The 14,461-nt window shown below is 38.4% G+C and overlaps 1 protein-coding gene across 6 annotated transcripts in view; it reads left to right on the top strand.

Annotated features, from left to right (window-relative positions):
* Positions 1–14,461, top strand: part of DLG2 (discs large MAGUK scaffold protein 2) — a 2,182,864-nt gene that overhangs the window by 1,087,950 nt on the left and 1,080,453 nt on the right. For 5 of the 6 annotated variants that reach the window (XM_054441573.1, XM_054441571.1, XM_063671283.1 and 2 more), the window contains one exon: positions 9,740–9,901. In XM_054441573.1, the coding sequence (XP_054297548.1) occupies positions 9,740–9,901 (162 nt within the window). The remainder of the gene's footprint in view (positions 1–9,739; positions 9,902–14,461) is intronic. The other variant, XM_054441572.2, reaches the window with a different exon arrangement.

Genomic DNA, 14,461 nt, shown 5'->3' with positions numbered 1-14,461 from the left:
ACTTTAGAAACTCTCTGACCCTCTGTTTTCTCATTTGGAAATCAGAATGATGATACCTTTTTAATCTATCCAATTCTTGAGAGAATTACTTAAGACAGTGTTGCTGAAAGTGCTTTGTAAATTATAAAGAGTATCCTCAATGTGTGGCATCTTACAAAATTTCATTTTGCAATTCCTTACTCGTTCTTTTCCCAGTTCATAGGTCCATGGTTCCATTCTGACTTAGAGAGCTTGAGGTCTGTTTAATTCTACAGTTACCTCTCCTGCATGAATCTAGCCTTCCCTAGATCCTGGGCCTAGCTCATTTTAGGGGAGAAACTGCACTTCTACCAGGCTACATTTCCAATATCTTCAGTTAACAGATGGAGGGTGGCACTGAGCTAGAGTAAGTTCTCCCATAGTTATTTAAATCATCAGTTCCTTAAAAAGGATCTTAAAATTCATGAAATATTCATGAAGCATCCTTCCTGGCAGCTAGTCCATAGTAGGTAATTACATAGAGTTTAAAATATCTGACGTTGCTTGGAAGCACACAAAGCTCTGTCAGCTGCAAGCAGACAGCTGATCTGTAATTTAATTAACATCCTGGCTTGTCCTGTTCTTTGTGGAAAAAAAGCAGGAAAGTATTTCCTTTCACTTTTGAGTTTTGTTTAAAAAAATTCAGATGGAGCACCTGGGAGAGCTTTTTATTTCTTCCATCAGTGCTGTTACGTACATTCTTCTCCAAACTCTGGAAAAATTCCTCTTTCAAGGGTTCTTTGGGCAAGCCATATTGCTAATTGTGGGTCATTGTTTTTTTAAAGGGTGATTATTTTGAAGATAGATCTGGCTGCAAAGTACTTACTTATTCAACAAACATTTATCAAGTACCTACTATGTGGCAGGCACTAGAGGTCAGCAGTAAACCAAACAGGTGGGGCCCTTGACCCCATGGGGAGCGGGGGGCGGGGACAGTTAGTTCAATGGAGGAGACAAACATCCAGCAAATCATCACAGAAATAAATGTAAAATAAAAATGTGCCAAGCTTTATGAAGAATAAGGACAGGATGCCCTGAAAGCCTATGAAGCAGGGAGCAGTGTGCGGTGTGCAGAGGCAGGGAGAGAACTTCCTAATCTGGGAAGTCAGGAGGTCACTCTGAGGAAGTGAAGGTGAAAATTATGTAGTCTCTCTTGCCTTTCCTCCTCCCATTTTTCTCCTATCTGAAACTACCTACCTTCACCTCCAGATTTGCAACCTATATGTAACCATTCTGAAAGAATGGATTGGAATAACAGAAAGAATGGACAGGAGAAATAAAACCATGCTCCAGTCAAGATACCATTCAGAGAATTCATTTCAAATTAAAGAAATGAATATAAATATTGATCTAATCATTGCACTGAACATTCCTTTATCTTCTCTTGTTTTCTTTTTTTACCCATGTTTTCCCTCCAGAGAGGAAGGCAATGAGTAGGAGTGAGGATGCAGTAGGTATATAAAAGTGATGAGACACAGGTCTTAGATAGGCTAAGGCATCACGGAAAAAGGAAGAAGCTGGAGAAAAGGATCTGCTGGGTACAGACTGCAGAAATCTTATTAAACGAAATCCCTAAAAGTAAATATCAAAGTGTTTAAACAAATCATCGTCCTCAAAATAAGAAGGTGGCTGGCAGGGCCTAGATGGGAATACTCAATTATGGAACTTAAATTTCTACAGCCTTGAGATGAAATGGAAATCCTTTGTTTTCATGTGGTTCATCATTGAGCTCGTTTTCTTTGTCCCTTTGGTTTTCTCTTTTTTTCTGAGATTCACTCACCTCTTCCTTAGGGATCCCTTTGAAATTCTGTTATTATTATTATTTTGTTTTTACCAACTTCATGCTTCTAGAATATGTGCTTCCTTTCAGCCCAAGCACATTTTTTAAATTAAGAGGCTTTCTTCCAGAAGCAGCACTCAATCAGTCAACACAAGCCTATTGGACACACACTATGTTTGTAGCATTCTAGCCTGACCGCTCTGCAGAATACAAAGATACGTGTCAGGGTTCTTACCCTCAAAGAACTTGGGTTACAGAGGGACAGATAAAACTTGACACAGAGAACATGGTTTGTCAGTATAGTTAACAGAGACAGTGAAACTAACAAGTTTTTTAATGTCAGGCTTTGTGTAAGGAACTGTAATTATTACTTAATTTTATACCTGCTTCATAATGCTGCTATCAGCCTTAAGTGGGATAATTTCTGTGACATTCTTAGCAAAGCATTCATGGATAGTATTCACTATTAGGTATGATAATATGCCATCTATTCATGTGCACACAAACATGTTCTAGCTCTCCAGCTTTTGATTTGTTTCCTTCCCCTCTCTCTCTTTCTCTCTCTCTCTCTCGTCAGTACAGTGCCAACTCCTGCTACAAGGGGGAAGTAGAGCACTTTTTATGAAGCAACAGAGGTAACCTCAGATTTTTATTTATGAGACCTTGAAATATTTCCAATTTCTGGATCAGTTATCACGCACTGTGCCAGCAAAATGCCATCTTCCAAATTGCACCAGAGAACCTCCAGTGACAGATCAGGCACATGTAAGATTCCGTGTTTAAATTCTGGGAAACTCAGGATGGTTTGTTCTGACTCACACAAGCGTCAGCAGAATGTACTGAGCAGAGCCTGGTCAGAGTTCCTTAGCCTTTTTCTGTCTCTTGTAGGGGGAACTGTGGTAGAAAATGAGTATGAGCATAACTGCATGCAAGCTCAGCTGGGAGGGCTTTCTGATTATGCGGATCATGTTATTTCTCAGATAATTACAGTTTAATTCAGTTAAACTTAACATTTACTGATCTTTTTCTATGTGTCATTTGTCGGTTAGGCATTGGAGATTCAGAGATGAACATGACTCTACCTCTGCTCTTGAGGCATTTGTGGGCTACTAGGGGAGATAGGCACATGGACAGGTCATTACAGTATAAAGTTATTCATTGACAAAATCCTGTACAGAACACTATGGGAGCATAAAGGAGACACAGATTTCCAACCTTTGAAGTCAGAGAATGCTTCTGAGGAGGCAACACTAAATCTGATAATCAAGGACCTAAAAAAGTTTACCTGATGAAGGAATCTGGGGTTGGGGGCAGGGTTAAGCTTCAGAACAGGGACAAGTATAGAATTCCAGAAGTCAGGGGCAAAATGAACTAAGATAGGGAGACATAAGTAGTGTACCAGGCATCCCTATCCTGCCTCTACTCCCCTTAGAGCTGAAATAGGAAATATAATCTGTTTACAAAGTTTCTTTATTATTATTATTATTATACTTCAAATTCTAGGGTACATGTGCACAACGTGCAGGTTTGTTACATATGTATACATGTGCCATGTTGGTGTGCTACACCCATTAACTCGTCATTTACATTAGGTATATCTCCTAATGCTATCCCTCCCCTCTCCCCCCGCCACAGGACCAGCCCCGGTGTGTAATGTTCCCCACCCTGTGTCCAAGTGTTCTCATTGTTCAATTCCCACCTGTGAGTGAGAACATGAGGTGTTTGATTTTCTGTCCTTGCGACACATTGCTCAGAATAATGGTTTCCAGCTTCATCCATGTCCCTACAAAGGACATGAACTTATCCTTTTATATGGCTGCATAGTATTCCATGGTGTATATGTGCCACATTCTCTTAATCCAGTCTATCACTGATGGACGTTTGGGTTGGTTCCAAGTCTTTGCTACTGTGAATAGTACCTCAATAAACATACGTGTGCGTGTGTCTTTATAGCAGCATGATTTATAATCCTTTGGGTATATACCCAGTAATGGGATGGCTGGGTCAAATGGTATTTCTAGTTCTAGATCCTTGAGGAATCACCACACTGTCTTCCACAATGGTGGAAATAGTTTACAGTCCCACCAACAGTGTAAAAGTGTTCCTATTTCTCCACATCCTCTCCAGCACCTGTTGTTTCCTGACTTTTAATGATCGCCATTCTAACTGAGTGAGATGGTATCTCATTGTGGTTTTGATTTGCATTTCTCTGATGGCCAGTGATGATGAGCATTTTTTCATGTGTCTGTTGGCTGCATAAATGTCTTCTTTTGAAAAGTGTCTGTTCATATCCTTTGCCCACTTTTTGATGGGGTTGTTTTATTTTTTTTCTTGTAAATTTGTTTAAGTTCTTTGAGATTCTGGATATTAGCCCTTTGTCAGATGGGTAAATTGTAAAAATTTTCTCCCATTCTGTAGGTTGCCTGTTCACTCTGATGGTAGTTTCTTTTCCTGTGCAGAAGCTCTTTAGTTTAGTTAGATCCCATTTGTCAATTTTGGCTTTTGTTGCCATTGCTTTTGGTGTTTTAGACATGAAGTCCTTGCCCATGCCTGTGTCCTGAATGGTATTGCCTAGGTTTTCTTCTAGGGTTTTTATGGTTTTAGGTCTAACATTTAAGTCTTTAATCCATCTTGAATTAATTTTTGTGTAAGGTGTAAGGAAGGAATCCAGTTTCATCTTTCTATACATGGCTAGCCAGTTTTCCCAGCACCATTTATTAAATAGGGAATCCTTTCCCCATTTCTTGTTTTTGTCAGGTTTGTCAAAGATCAGATGGTTGTAGATGTGTGGTATTATTTCTGAGAGCTCTGTTCTGTTCCATTGGCCTTTATCTACCATGCTGTTTTGGTTACTGTAGCCTTGTAGTATAGTTTGAAGTCAGGTAGCGTGATGCCTCCAGCTTTGTTCTTTTGGTTTAGGATTGTCTTGGCAATGTGGGCTCTTCTTTGGTTCCAAATGGACTTTAACTTACTTTCCATGCTCATGGTTAGGAAGAATCAATATTGTGAAAATGGCCGTACTGTGCAAGGTAATTTATAGATTCAATGCCATCTCCATCAAGCTACCGATGACTTTCCTCACAGAGTTACAAAATTTCTTTTACTCAAGTCCCCTTCAACAGACCAAGCTGAGGAGAGAAAAAGAAGAAAGCACAGACTGCAATACAGAGGCCTGCCAATGGCCCTCATTTTGTAGGCAATACAGAAATCCTCAAAGGTGCCCAGAATGACATTAGTACCTACCAGACAAGCCTTGGAATGAAAAGTTTGACTCAGAATTACCCAGAATGTTAGGGTTGATTCTTAGTCAGGGTATAAGAATATTTCCTAAAAATTTTATTTCCTGAAGATAAAGTTGTCCTCTAAAGACCTTTGAGTCCTAAATAACTTAGAATAAGTGCTCTTTCTCTAGAGTGAAATTAACTTGTATTTGAAACCTGGTTTGTCACTTTCCAGGTATGTAAGCTCAGAAAAATACCTAATTATCTGAGTCTAAGATAAAGAGAATAACACCTGTGTCTCATATGGCGATGATGGATATAAAGCATTTAATACGGCTCCAGGTACATTAACTGTAGCTGGTATTATTATTGGTTGTAATATTGCATTAGTGTTAGGATTAACATTAATGTTGGTGTTAATATTAATCCTAATATTATAAATCAGTACCTTTGTTCAGCCAAAGGAAATAAAGATTTGAATACAAGCAGAGAAATTCTGCTATATCATATCAGGGTGGTTCCTATGGAAGCTTGAGTCTGAGTAAAAGATGTGACTTTCTCATCAGTTCTTGTCATTTCTTGCTTAGTCATAGGCTGAAGACTCAAAGAAAAAAAAACACGGGAATGTCTGGTTGGCACTGGGCAGAATATTATTTAGGCCCAGGGTCTCTTTGATGACTCCCTATTCTTTACAGTGGACACCAATCTGCCTTCCAGTCTGCCTTCCAGTCTCCTCCTGCCACACTGTACCTTACATCCCAAGTTTCATCCAAGTCTTATATCAGCTCACTAGAAGCAGACCTAAGATGAGATTTCATGTGTGCATGATTTATGGAGGGCAGTTCCAAGAAAAAAAAAACAAAACATAGGGAGTAAGGGAAACACAAAGGAACTGTGCAGAAATATAGGTCCAGGTACAGTCTAAATTTAAGCTAATCTCGCTGGATACTTTGTAGTGTAATTCACATCACGGGATTTGTCTCACCGTGAGGTATGAGAGTTGGGGTTCAAATATGACTCCTGTGGACATCCAAGAGAGGAGGCTTCAATCACCTAAGGATAATATTCCTGAAAACTATGCAGATATGATCCTTCAATGGGTAAAAAAGATTTCCATGGATTTGGATGGGGACACAATAGCATCTGCTACAATCCACTTTAAGACCTCACTGTTCCCTCAAACATCATCCCCTCTTACCACATGTCTCTTCACATGTTGTGCCTTTGGCTGGAATATCTTTTACCTCTTTATGGTATTCCAGACCCTGTTTCAAACTGGGAAGCTGCAGCCGGCCAGCCACAAATGCTTACCCATTTCTGCTCCCACAGAACTAAGTTTATCACGAGGTATGGTAGCTTATCTGTGCACAAGTATAACTCAGTAATTTATGGTCTTCTTGAGGTCAAGAGTTGTTCTTTTCAGTTCATATTCTTAGTATATACTGAAATGAATGATGAGGAGAAAGATATGTAGTACTTAATAGTCTGATGTCCTTTTAGATTGTGTCAAGCAAATGATGTGATTGTCCTTTTTACTTGAACCTGAGTTCACAGCATTTTACAGTGAAAAAGTTTTCATCCAGTGGCCAAAATAGTATTGTGGCTTAAGCAACTGATATCTATTTCATCCATTTGTGTAATGGTCGCTCATGGCTATATTCAACAAACACTTATTGATCATATGTGTCATGCATTTGACTAAAGACTGGAGATGTGAGAATAAACAATACCAATGTGGTCCCAGTCCTTACAAGATTTTACAGTTCAGTGGAAAAACACAGAAAATACACAACCATATAGCATGACAAGAGTTGTAATTGGAGACTATCGGGAGTTATGGGAACATGCACATGAAGAAGTTCTGGAGATCTGTTGCACAACAAAGTGAATATAAATATCACTACTGAACCGTATACTTAAAAATGGTTAAAATGGTCAATATTTTATGTGTATTTTACCACAAATTTTAAAAGAAGCTTAAAAATGAGTTTGTTTATATTTATTTTATAATTATTGGAGTGAGAATGTTGAGAACAAAAGTAATTCAGGGCTGGATGCGGTGGCTCATGCCTGTAATCCTAGCACTTTGGGAGGCTGAGGTGGACGGATCACCTGTGGTAGGAATTTGAGACCAGCCTGGCTAAGATGGTGAAACCCTGGCTCTACTAAAAATAAAAAAAATAGCCAGGCATGGTGGTGCCTGCCTGTAGTCCCAGCTACTCGGGAGGCTGAGGCAGGAGAATTGCTCGAACTCGGGAAGCAGAGATTGCAGTGAGCTGAGATCACGCCATTGTACTCCAGCCTGGGGTGACAAGAGCTGGAGTCCGTCTCATAAAAAAAAAAAAAAGTAATTCAGAAGTAATGGGGGTTCAGCATATATAGTAGGGTTATGGCAGTGTAAGAAAGCTTGTATAGTGTGAGCCATTGGAAGTTTTCAAGAAGAACTTTATCAGCATGTGATTCACAAAGTCCCCTGGATCAGTGTAGAGAATTTATGGGAAAGGGGCAACCCCACAGACAGGCTAGCCAGTTCAGAAGCTGTTTCTATAGCCCAGCTGAGAGCTTATGGGATCCTGAACATGGACAGTGTTTGTGGAGGTGTGGGAAGAATAAGGAGAGCATGCACTCAAGTATTGTTTAGGATATACATCAGGCAGATTCATTAACTTATTAAATTGGCAGATGGCAGCAGGCAAAAGACAGGATGGAGTCTGATTGACTCCTACTTTTCTGGCTCAGATGACAACATAGATGGTAGTGACTTTATGAGAGAATCGAAAATGTGGAGCAGACGTGGGAGTTAATGGGTTGAAAGCCAGAGAAACTAAAATAGGCACATGTGTGACATTATTCCACTCACAATAAGCATAACTGATCAAAAGTGAATGTTAAATTTGATCCATGTTTCTGAGGCAGATTACATTCCCAAATTATTCATAAGGTTAGATAAACAAAAGCATGGTATTTGCAGTTTACAGAAATGTTCTAACCTCATTGTGTTGTGTATTCTCAGTGATTTTTTTTCCACCAAGCAGCCAATTCAGTTTTCAGACTTGGACTTCATTTCTTTATGGGTTAGGGGAGAGGCTGATGATAATTGAAAGAGGATTCAGATTGCAATGATCTGGATAGGGTCTTGGCGCAGATGCCCATCAGTTAAGGTGACTCTTGACAAGTACCTTAACTTCTTGGGGTGTTAGTTTTCTCATAGGTAAAATGGCCAAGAATGATTGCAATGGAACAAGTATGTGAGAGTCCTTTGGAAACTGCAGTTATGACATTGTTATTTTTGTTGAGACAGATATTACTTGGGACATTGAAGAAAGCCCACCCTGCCCCAGAAAGTATAAGTATTGATAATCTGCTTCTGAGGAAGAGTGAACAACAGATTGAATTACCATCCCTGGAGTGGTTCTTGTTACTTTTCCACTATGAGTCAGTCTGAGAGCTGATGTCCTAGAAATTTTATATATATATATATGTATATGAAAAAATTAACCATTGATGATAACAATAATGGGACACTGGGAAGAGGTTAGACATCACAATTAAGCCTGTGATGGTGTTATGACAATGTTTAGATCCCTGCTCCCAATATCCCTGTGTTATGCACAAGGAACATAGGCAAAGTAAAGCAAACTAACGCTTTATTATCTGAATTAGGGATGAGATGTAGAGGGTTCCCTTTCATCTTTCCCAGGTAGGACAACAGCCTTGGAACAATGGAACTCTAAAGGGACAGATCCAAGAGAAAAGGGGTACAAACTAGAAAGAGACAAAGAAATAGGATGGAGACCCAGGCTGAGGCTGAAAATGGAGATAGACCCCAAGAAGAGGGCTGAGCTCCCTCAGAGCATTCCTAACCCTGAACCTTTTTCTTTTCTCTGCCAACTTCCTTATATCTGCTTGGAAGACTCTAACAATGATCTTTACTGGTACAGTCATGTGTAAGCAAGATGGTTAAGAAAAGAGGAAAAGGGAACAAGAGAGAAAGAAGTATTTACCTCTGTCCCCTCAGGGAGCCATCACAGTATAGGCAGATACCTTGCCTTGATTTTTAGAATTATTTAAAAGAGCTGGCTCTGCTTCTAAAAATTGTGATCTTTTGTCCTGGAATCTGACTAACCCAAATCAATACTCCTTCTCCTAGGGGGTGAAGTAAAGAAAAATAAGGTTGTCTTCTCTTTGAGTCTAATACAAATAATGTGGGTGACAAAATTTTTTCCTCATTTCAAAAGGAACTTAAATTACTCAAAAATTCTGAAAGAAAATTAAGTTTTCTAAATGGGATATATTGGAATTCCATTTTCTTCTTGCTCAGTACTTTTTTTCTTCTCCACCCATAACCTAGAATTTTTAACACATACTTAGCTACTCTGGTCAGGAGGGTTACCTCCTTACTTACTTACTCATTTACTTGAGTAAAGTAAATGTTCTGTCTCATTTGTTATCACCTTTCTGTAGCTCATAAACAAAGAGAGTATATTGTCAGGCAGAAACTAGTCTGGACATTGGTCAATATTCGTGGTTAACTCAGTTTTGCTTGCATTTGACCTGGTCTATGGTGACCGTCAGAAGAGTCTACAGCAAAGCCCATTTGGTGAAGTCAACAGTAGGTGCACACAGTGTCCTATTGATGAAGTTAGAATATGAAGTTCAGTCTGTATGCTTTACAAACACTGATATATACATACTTCTCCTTTCTTTTCTTTTCTCCTAGAAGTATCGATATCAAGATGAGGACGCTCCACATGATCATTCCTTACCTCGACTAACCCATGAAGTAAGAGGCCCAGAACTCGTGCATGTATCAGAAAAGAACCTCTCTCAAATAGAAAATGTTCATGGCTACGTCTTGCAGTCTCATATTTCTCCTCTGAAGGTCAGTTATATTGCTCTTCTGACTTTATAGTTGGTGACAGTGGTTGGTCTTAATTGCTAATGGAGATGTTTGCTGGCCCAATTAAATGAGGCTCTTTTAAAACATGATAGAGGACATGGGTTGCCAAAGGGTCTTTCTTGTGCGTTGGAGGCCCACCTTGTATTTTTGGGACATATTTTTATTGCAATTCTTTGAATATCTGGAAAAATCATTTTAGTTGCTGAGAATGGACTAAAGAAAGCGCCAAGAGTGAAACACTGAAAGGGAAAATAAGCTAACCACATATTTTTAAACCCCAAGTACCTCAAGGTTTTGCTCAGATGCTCTCTGTTTGTCAGTACTCGTGGTCCGACAAAGGGAGCAAATATAACATGATCACATCTAATGATTGCCTTACTGTCTAAACTATAAAGGAAAATGTGTGAGTTGTCTAATCAATGCCTCTATTTTATCCTAGAGAAAATTGTTTACTAGATTTATTTCAATTTGGTGTCATACTTTCCCCAACACTTTCTACTTTTTAAAATTTAATTTTAAACAATTGCTTGATAAATTATATTTCGAAAAGAAGAAGGTATAATTAAATGAGAAAAATACTTTTCTATGCCCCTTGGCTGCAAATTACTCTGCTTTTTTTTTTTTTTTTTTTTTTTGGCTGAACTGGCACTACTGGATTTTGTGTTTTGGATAAAAAGCTTATAAAGGTTGATTAAAGTTTAAAAAGAAAAAAATCAGAATACGGCTGAAATAACAGAGAATTGAAATGGAAAAAAAATAAAAGCACCTACCAATTAACGCCTTAGTAATTATTTCTAAACAAAAATTTATTTCATCACCTAGAACATTCATTTTGCCAGCACTTCTACATAGCTGTGCCACAATAAAAAATATAGACATGAAAGTGTCTCCCGTGTTCTCTGGATCTTATTATACCTGCAAAAACATCTAAGAGAGGTTAACTTGTGCTTAACCTTACGTTTCTAATTTTGGAATATTTCAAACATATTGGTATGCTAAAAATGTATTATCAAACAAATTAGCTATAGCTACTACCAATACATAAAAATATTAGACCAATTGTCAAATTCCAGTAAATATTATACAGTAAGTAAAAATATGTAAATATTAATATTATGCTTCTGGGATTCATTGTGCAAATCTCCAGAATTTCTTTGCAAGTATTTGGATGACTGGTGAAAATGAGTATGTTTAACCTGGAGAAGAAAAGATTAAGAATTGGGGGACATGGGACTAAACCTTTTTTACCTCAACAGCTGTCATCTGAAAAACACATCGATGTCATGCAGAAGGCAGAAGCAGATCCACTGTGCATAACTGACAGGAATGTATATTATATTTGGGATCATTTTAACACCACAGCTCCTGACATTTATAGCTACTCAAAAAAATTATAGACTACTTCATGAGACAGAAGTTCCCTATCCCTAGAAATCTTTCAGCAATGGATAATGACTTGTCAGAGGTTTTGTAGGAAAGCCTCCTTCTTCCGCAGAAGGGTAAACAAAATTGTCTCTAAGGTCCTGTTTAGGAATCAGAATTCTGTGTTCAGTATAGAATCTTGCTGATTCCTAGAGTTAGACAGTACTCTTTAATATTTTCTAACAATTGCTGATCCTTACTCTGTACCAACCACTGTAAATTGAGAAAGAGCAGGGCTGAGAGACTGAACTGCATTGAGGGTACTTACAGTTCAGTTTTATTCTTTCAAACTGGTTGAAAAACTCCCTATAAGAACCTCCATAGATCAAGCGCAGTGGCCCACGCCTGTAGTCTCAGCATTTTGGGAAGCTGAGGTGGGAGGACTGCTGATACCAGGACTTCAAGACCAGCCTGGGTAACAAGGCAAGACCTTGTCTCTGCAAAAAATTTAACAAATCAGCCGAGCGAGGTGGCATGCAAGTGTAGTTGCAGGTATGCAGGAGTCTGAGGTGAGAGGATCCTTTGAGCCCAGGAAGTTGAGGCTGGAGTAAGCCATGATCATGCCACTGCACTACAGCCTGGGCAGCAAAGTGAGACACTGTCCATGTTGCAACCCCCAACACACACATACACAAAATTCGCCACCTTTCTCCCTTCCCAAATTTTCCTCCTTAATCAACTCTAGGGCATACCTCCCAAAGGACTTTAGGCTAAGTAAGTAGGATAATCAAGGCTAGCATTTTATATCCTTCTACTAGAATTGATAATATGGTGATTATTAGTATTATATTTAAGTCAACTAATAATGATAGATGAAATATTTGAAATAACTGCATCTTTTGTCTTATGAGTAGGATTATGCCTGAAAGTAGTGAAATTCATTGTGTTACTTCTGGGATTCAAAAATGGAATAGGAAAGTCCAAATTTTATAATTAGTGCTATTATAATTATGAGGGATGCTAGCCTGCTTACAGTAAAAAAAAAAAAAAAAAAAAAAAAAAAATGAACAGAACAATGAAAGCACCATGGGAACTTTGTTTTGTATATTAAGTCTTCAGCATATACATGATAATATAATTATCTGAACATCTGCAGTTTTGGTGATTGCACCATCATTTATTATGCTACTCGCTGTCTCATTTGGAAAATATATATCAGAGTTGAGGGAAAAGTATGCTTTTTCTAAAGCTCAGATCTCGTATAAACAAAGGAATTTTTCCTATTTTTCCTTTATCCTTTGCCTTCCAGGAATCTTAGAATTAACTGTATTCAACTTCAATGGGTTTCTCTTAGCCTAGATTTTCTGTTATATTTATGTCACTTCTAACTAATTTCCTAGCCTTTTATTGAGGGCACTTCATGTCAGTTTTAAGAACAGCCAGCTATGAATAGCAAGCCCCTGGGATAAAACACCACGGTCCTAATAGATTTTTCTCCTTTTTGGAACCACCAGTTCTGTGGTATGGCCCCAAGGTATTGTGAAAAGGAGGGAAAGGGAAGCTCGTCAAGGATTTCTACACCCAGACTGTGAGGTAGCTATTTTGACACCAGGATTTTTTTCGTCATGACCTTCTCGAGGTGTTGTTTATACTAAACAAGATGTGTTTTAGTTTTTATTTATTTATTTATTTATTTTAAACTTTTATTATAGGTACAGTGGTACATGTGCAGGTTTGTTATATAGGTAAACTGCATATCATAGAGGTTTGGTGTGCAGATTATTTCATCAGTAGGTAATAAGCATAGTATCAAATAGGTAGTTTTTCAATCCTCACCCTCCTTCCACCCATCATTTTCAAGTAGGTCTCAGTGTCTGTTGTTCCCTTCTTTGTATTCATATGTACTCATTGTTTAGGTCGCACTTGTAAGTGAGAATATGCAGTATTTGGTTTTCTGTTCCTGTGTTAGTATGCTTAGGATAATGGCCTTCAGCTCCATCTATGTTGCTGCAAAGAACATGATCTCATTCTTTTTCTTTTACTTTATTTTTTTTCTTTTCCTTTTGAAACGAATTTTCCCTCTGTCACCCAGGCTGAAGTGCAGTGGCGCAATGTTGGCTACTTGCAACCTCTACCTCCCAGGTTCAAGTGATTCTCCTGCCTCAGCTTCCTGGGTAGCTGGGACTACAGATCTCCTGACCTCGTGATCCGCCCGCCTCGGCCTCCCGAAGTTTTTATGGCTGTGCAGTATTTTGTAGTGTATACGTACCACATTTTCCTTATCCCAGCTACTGTTGATAGGCATTTAGGTTGACTCCTTGCCTTTGCTATTGTGAATAGTGCTGCAAAGAACATAACTTTGCATGTGTCTTAATGGCAGAACAATTTATATTCCTTTGAGTATATATCCAGTAATGAGATTGCTTGGTCGAATGACCATTCTGTTTTAAGTTCTTGGAGAAATTGTCAAACTGCTTTCCACAATAGCTGAAATAATGGCATTCCTACCAGCACTGTATAAGCATTCCCTTTTCTCTGCAACCTCACCAGCATCTATTATTTTTTGACGTTTTATAAAAGCCATTCTGACTGGTGTAAGATGGTATCTCTTTGTGGTTTTGATTTGCATTACTCAAATGATTAGTGACGTTGAACATTTTTTCATATGCTTGTTGGCTGCATATATATCTTCTGAAAAGTGTCTGCTCATGTCCTTTTCCCACTTTTTTTTATAGGATTGTTTTTTGGCTTGTTAATGGATTCTGAATATCAGACCCTTATTGGATGCATAGTTTGCAAAAATTTTCTCCAATTCTGTAGGTTGTCTATTTACTCTGTTGATAGTTTCTTTTGTTGTGTAGAAGCTCTTAAGTTTAATTAGGTCCCATTTGTCAAATTTTGTTTTTGTCAGAATTGTTTTTGACATCTTCGTCATGAAATCTTCACCAGGTTCTTTCCAGAATAGTATTTCCGAAGTTATCTTCCCAGGTGTTTATAGTTTTGGGTTTTGTATTTAAGTCTTTAATCCATCTTGAGTTGATTTTTTGTATGTGGTATAAGGAAGGGGTTCAGTTTCAATCTTCTGTATGTGACTAGCCGGTTGTCCCAGCACCATTTATTGACTAGGGAGTCCTTTCCGCATTGCCGGTTTTTGTCCACTTTATTGAAGATCAGATAGTT

Source organism: Pongo pygmaeus, chromosome 9, assembly GCF_028885625.2.
Source record: "Pongo pygmaeus isolate AG05252 chromosome 9, NHGRI_mPonPyg2-v2.0_pri, whole genome shotgun sequence".
Taxonomy (NCBI): domain Eukaryota; kingdom Metazoa; phylum Chordata; class Mammalia; order Primates; family Hominidae; genus Pongo; species Pongo pygmaeus.
The sequence above is the reverse complement of the archived record's forward strand: the minus strand, read 5'-3'. Positions and strand labels throughout refer to the sequence as shown.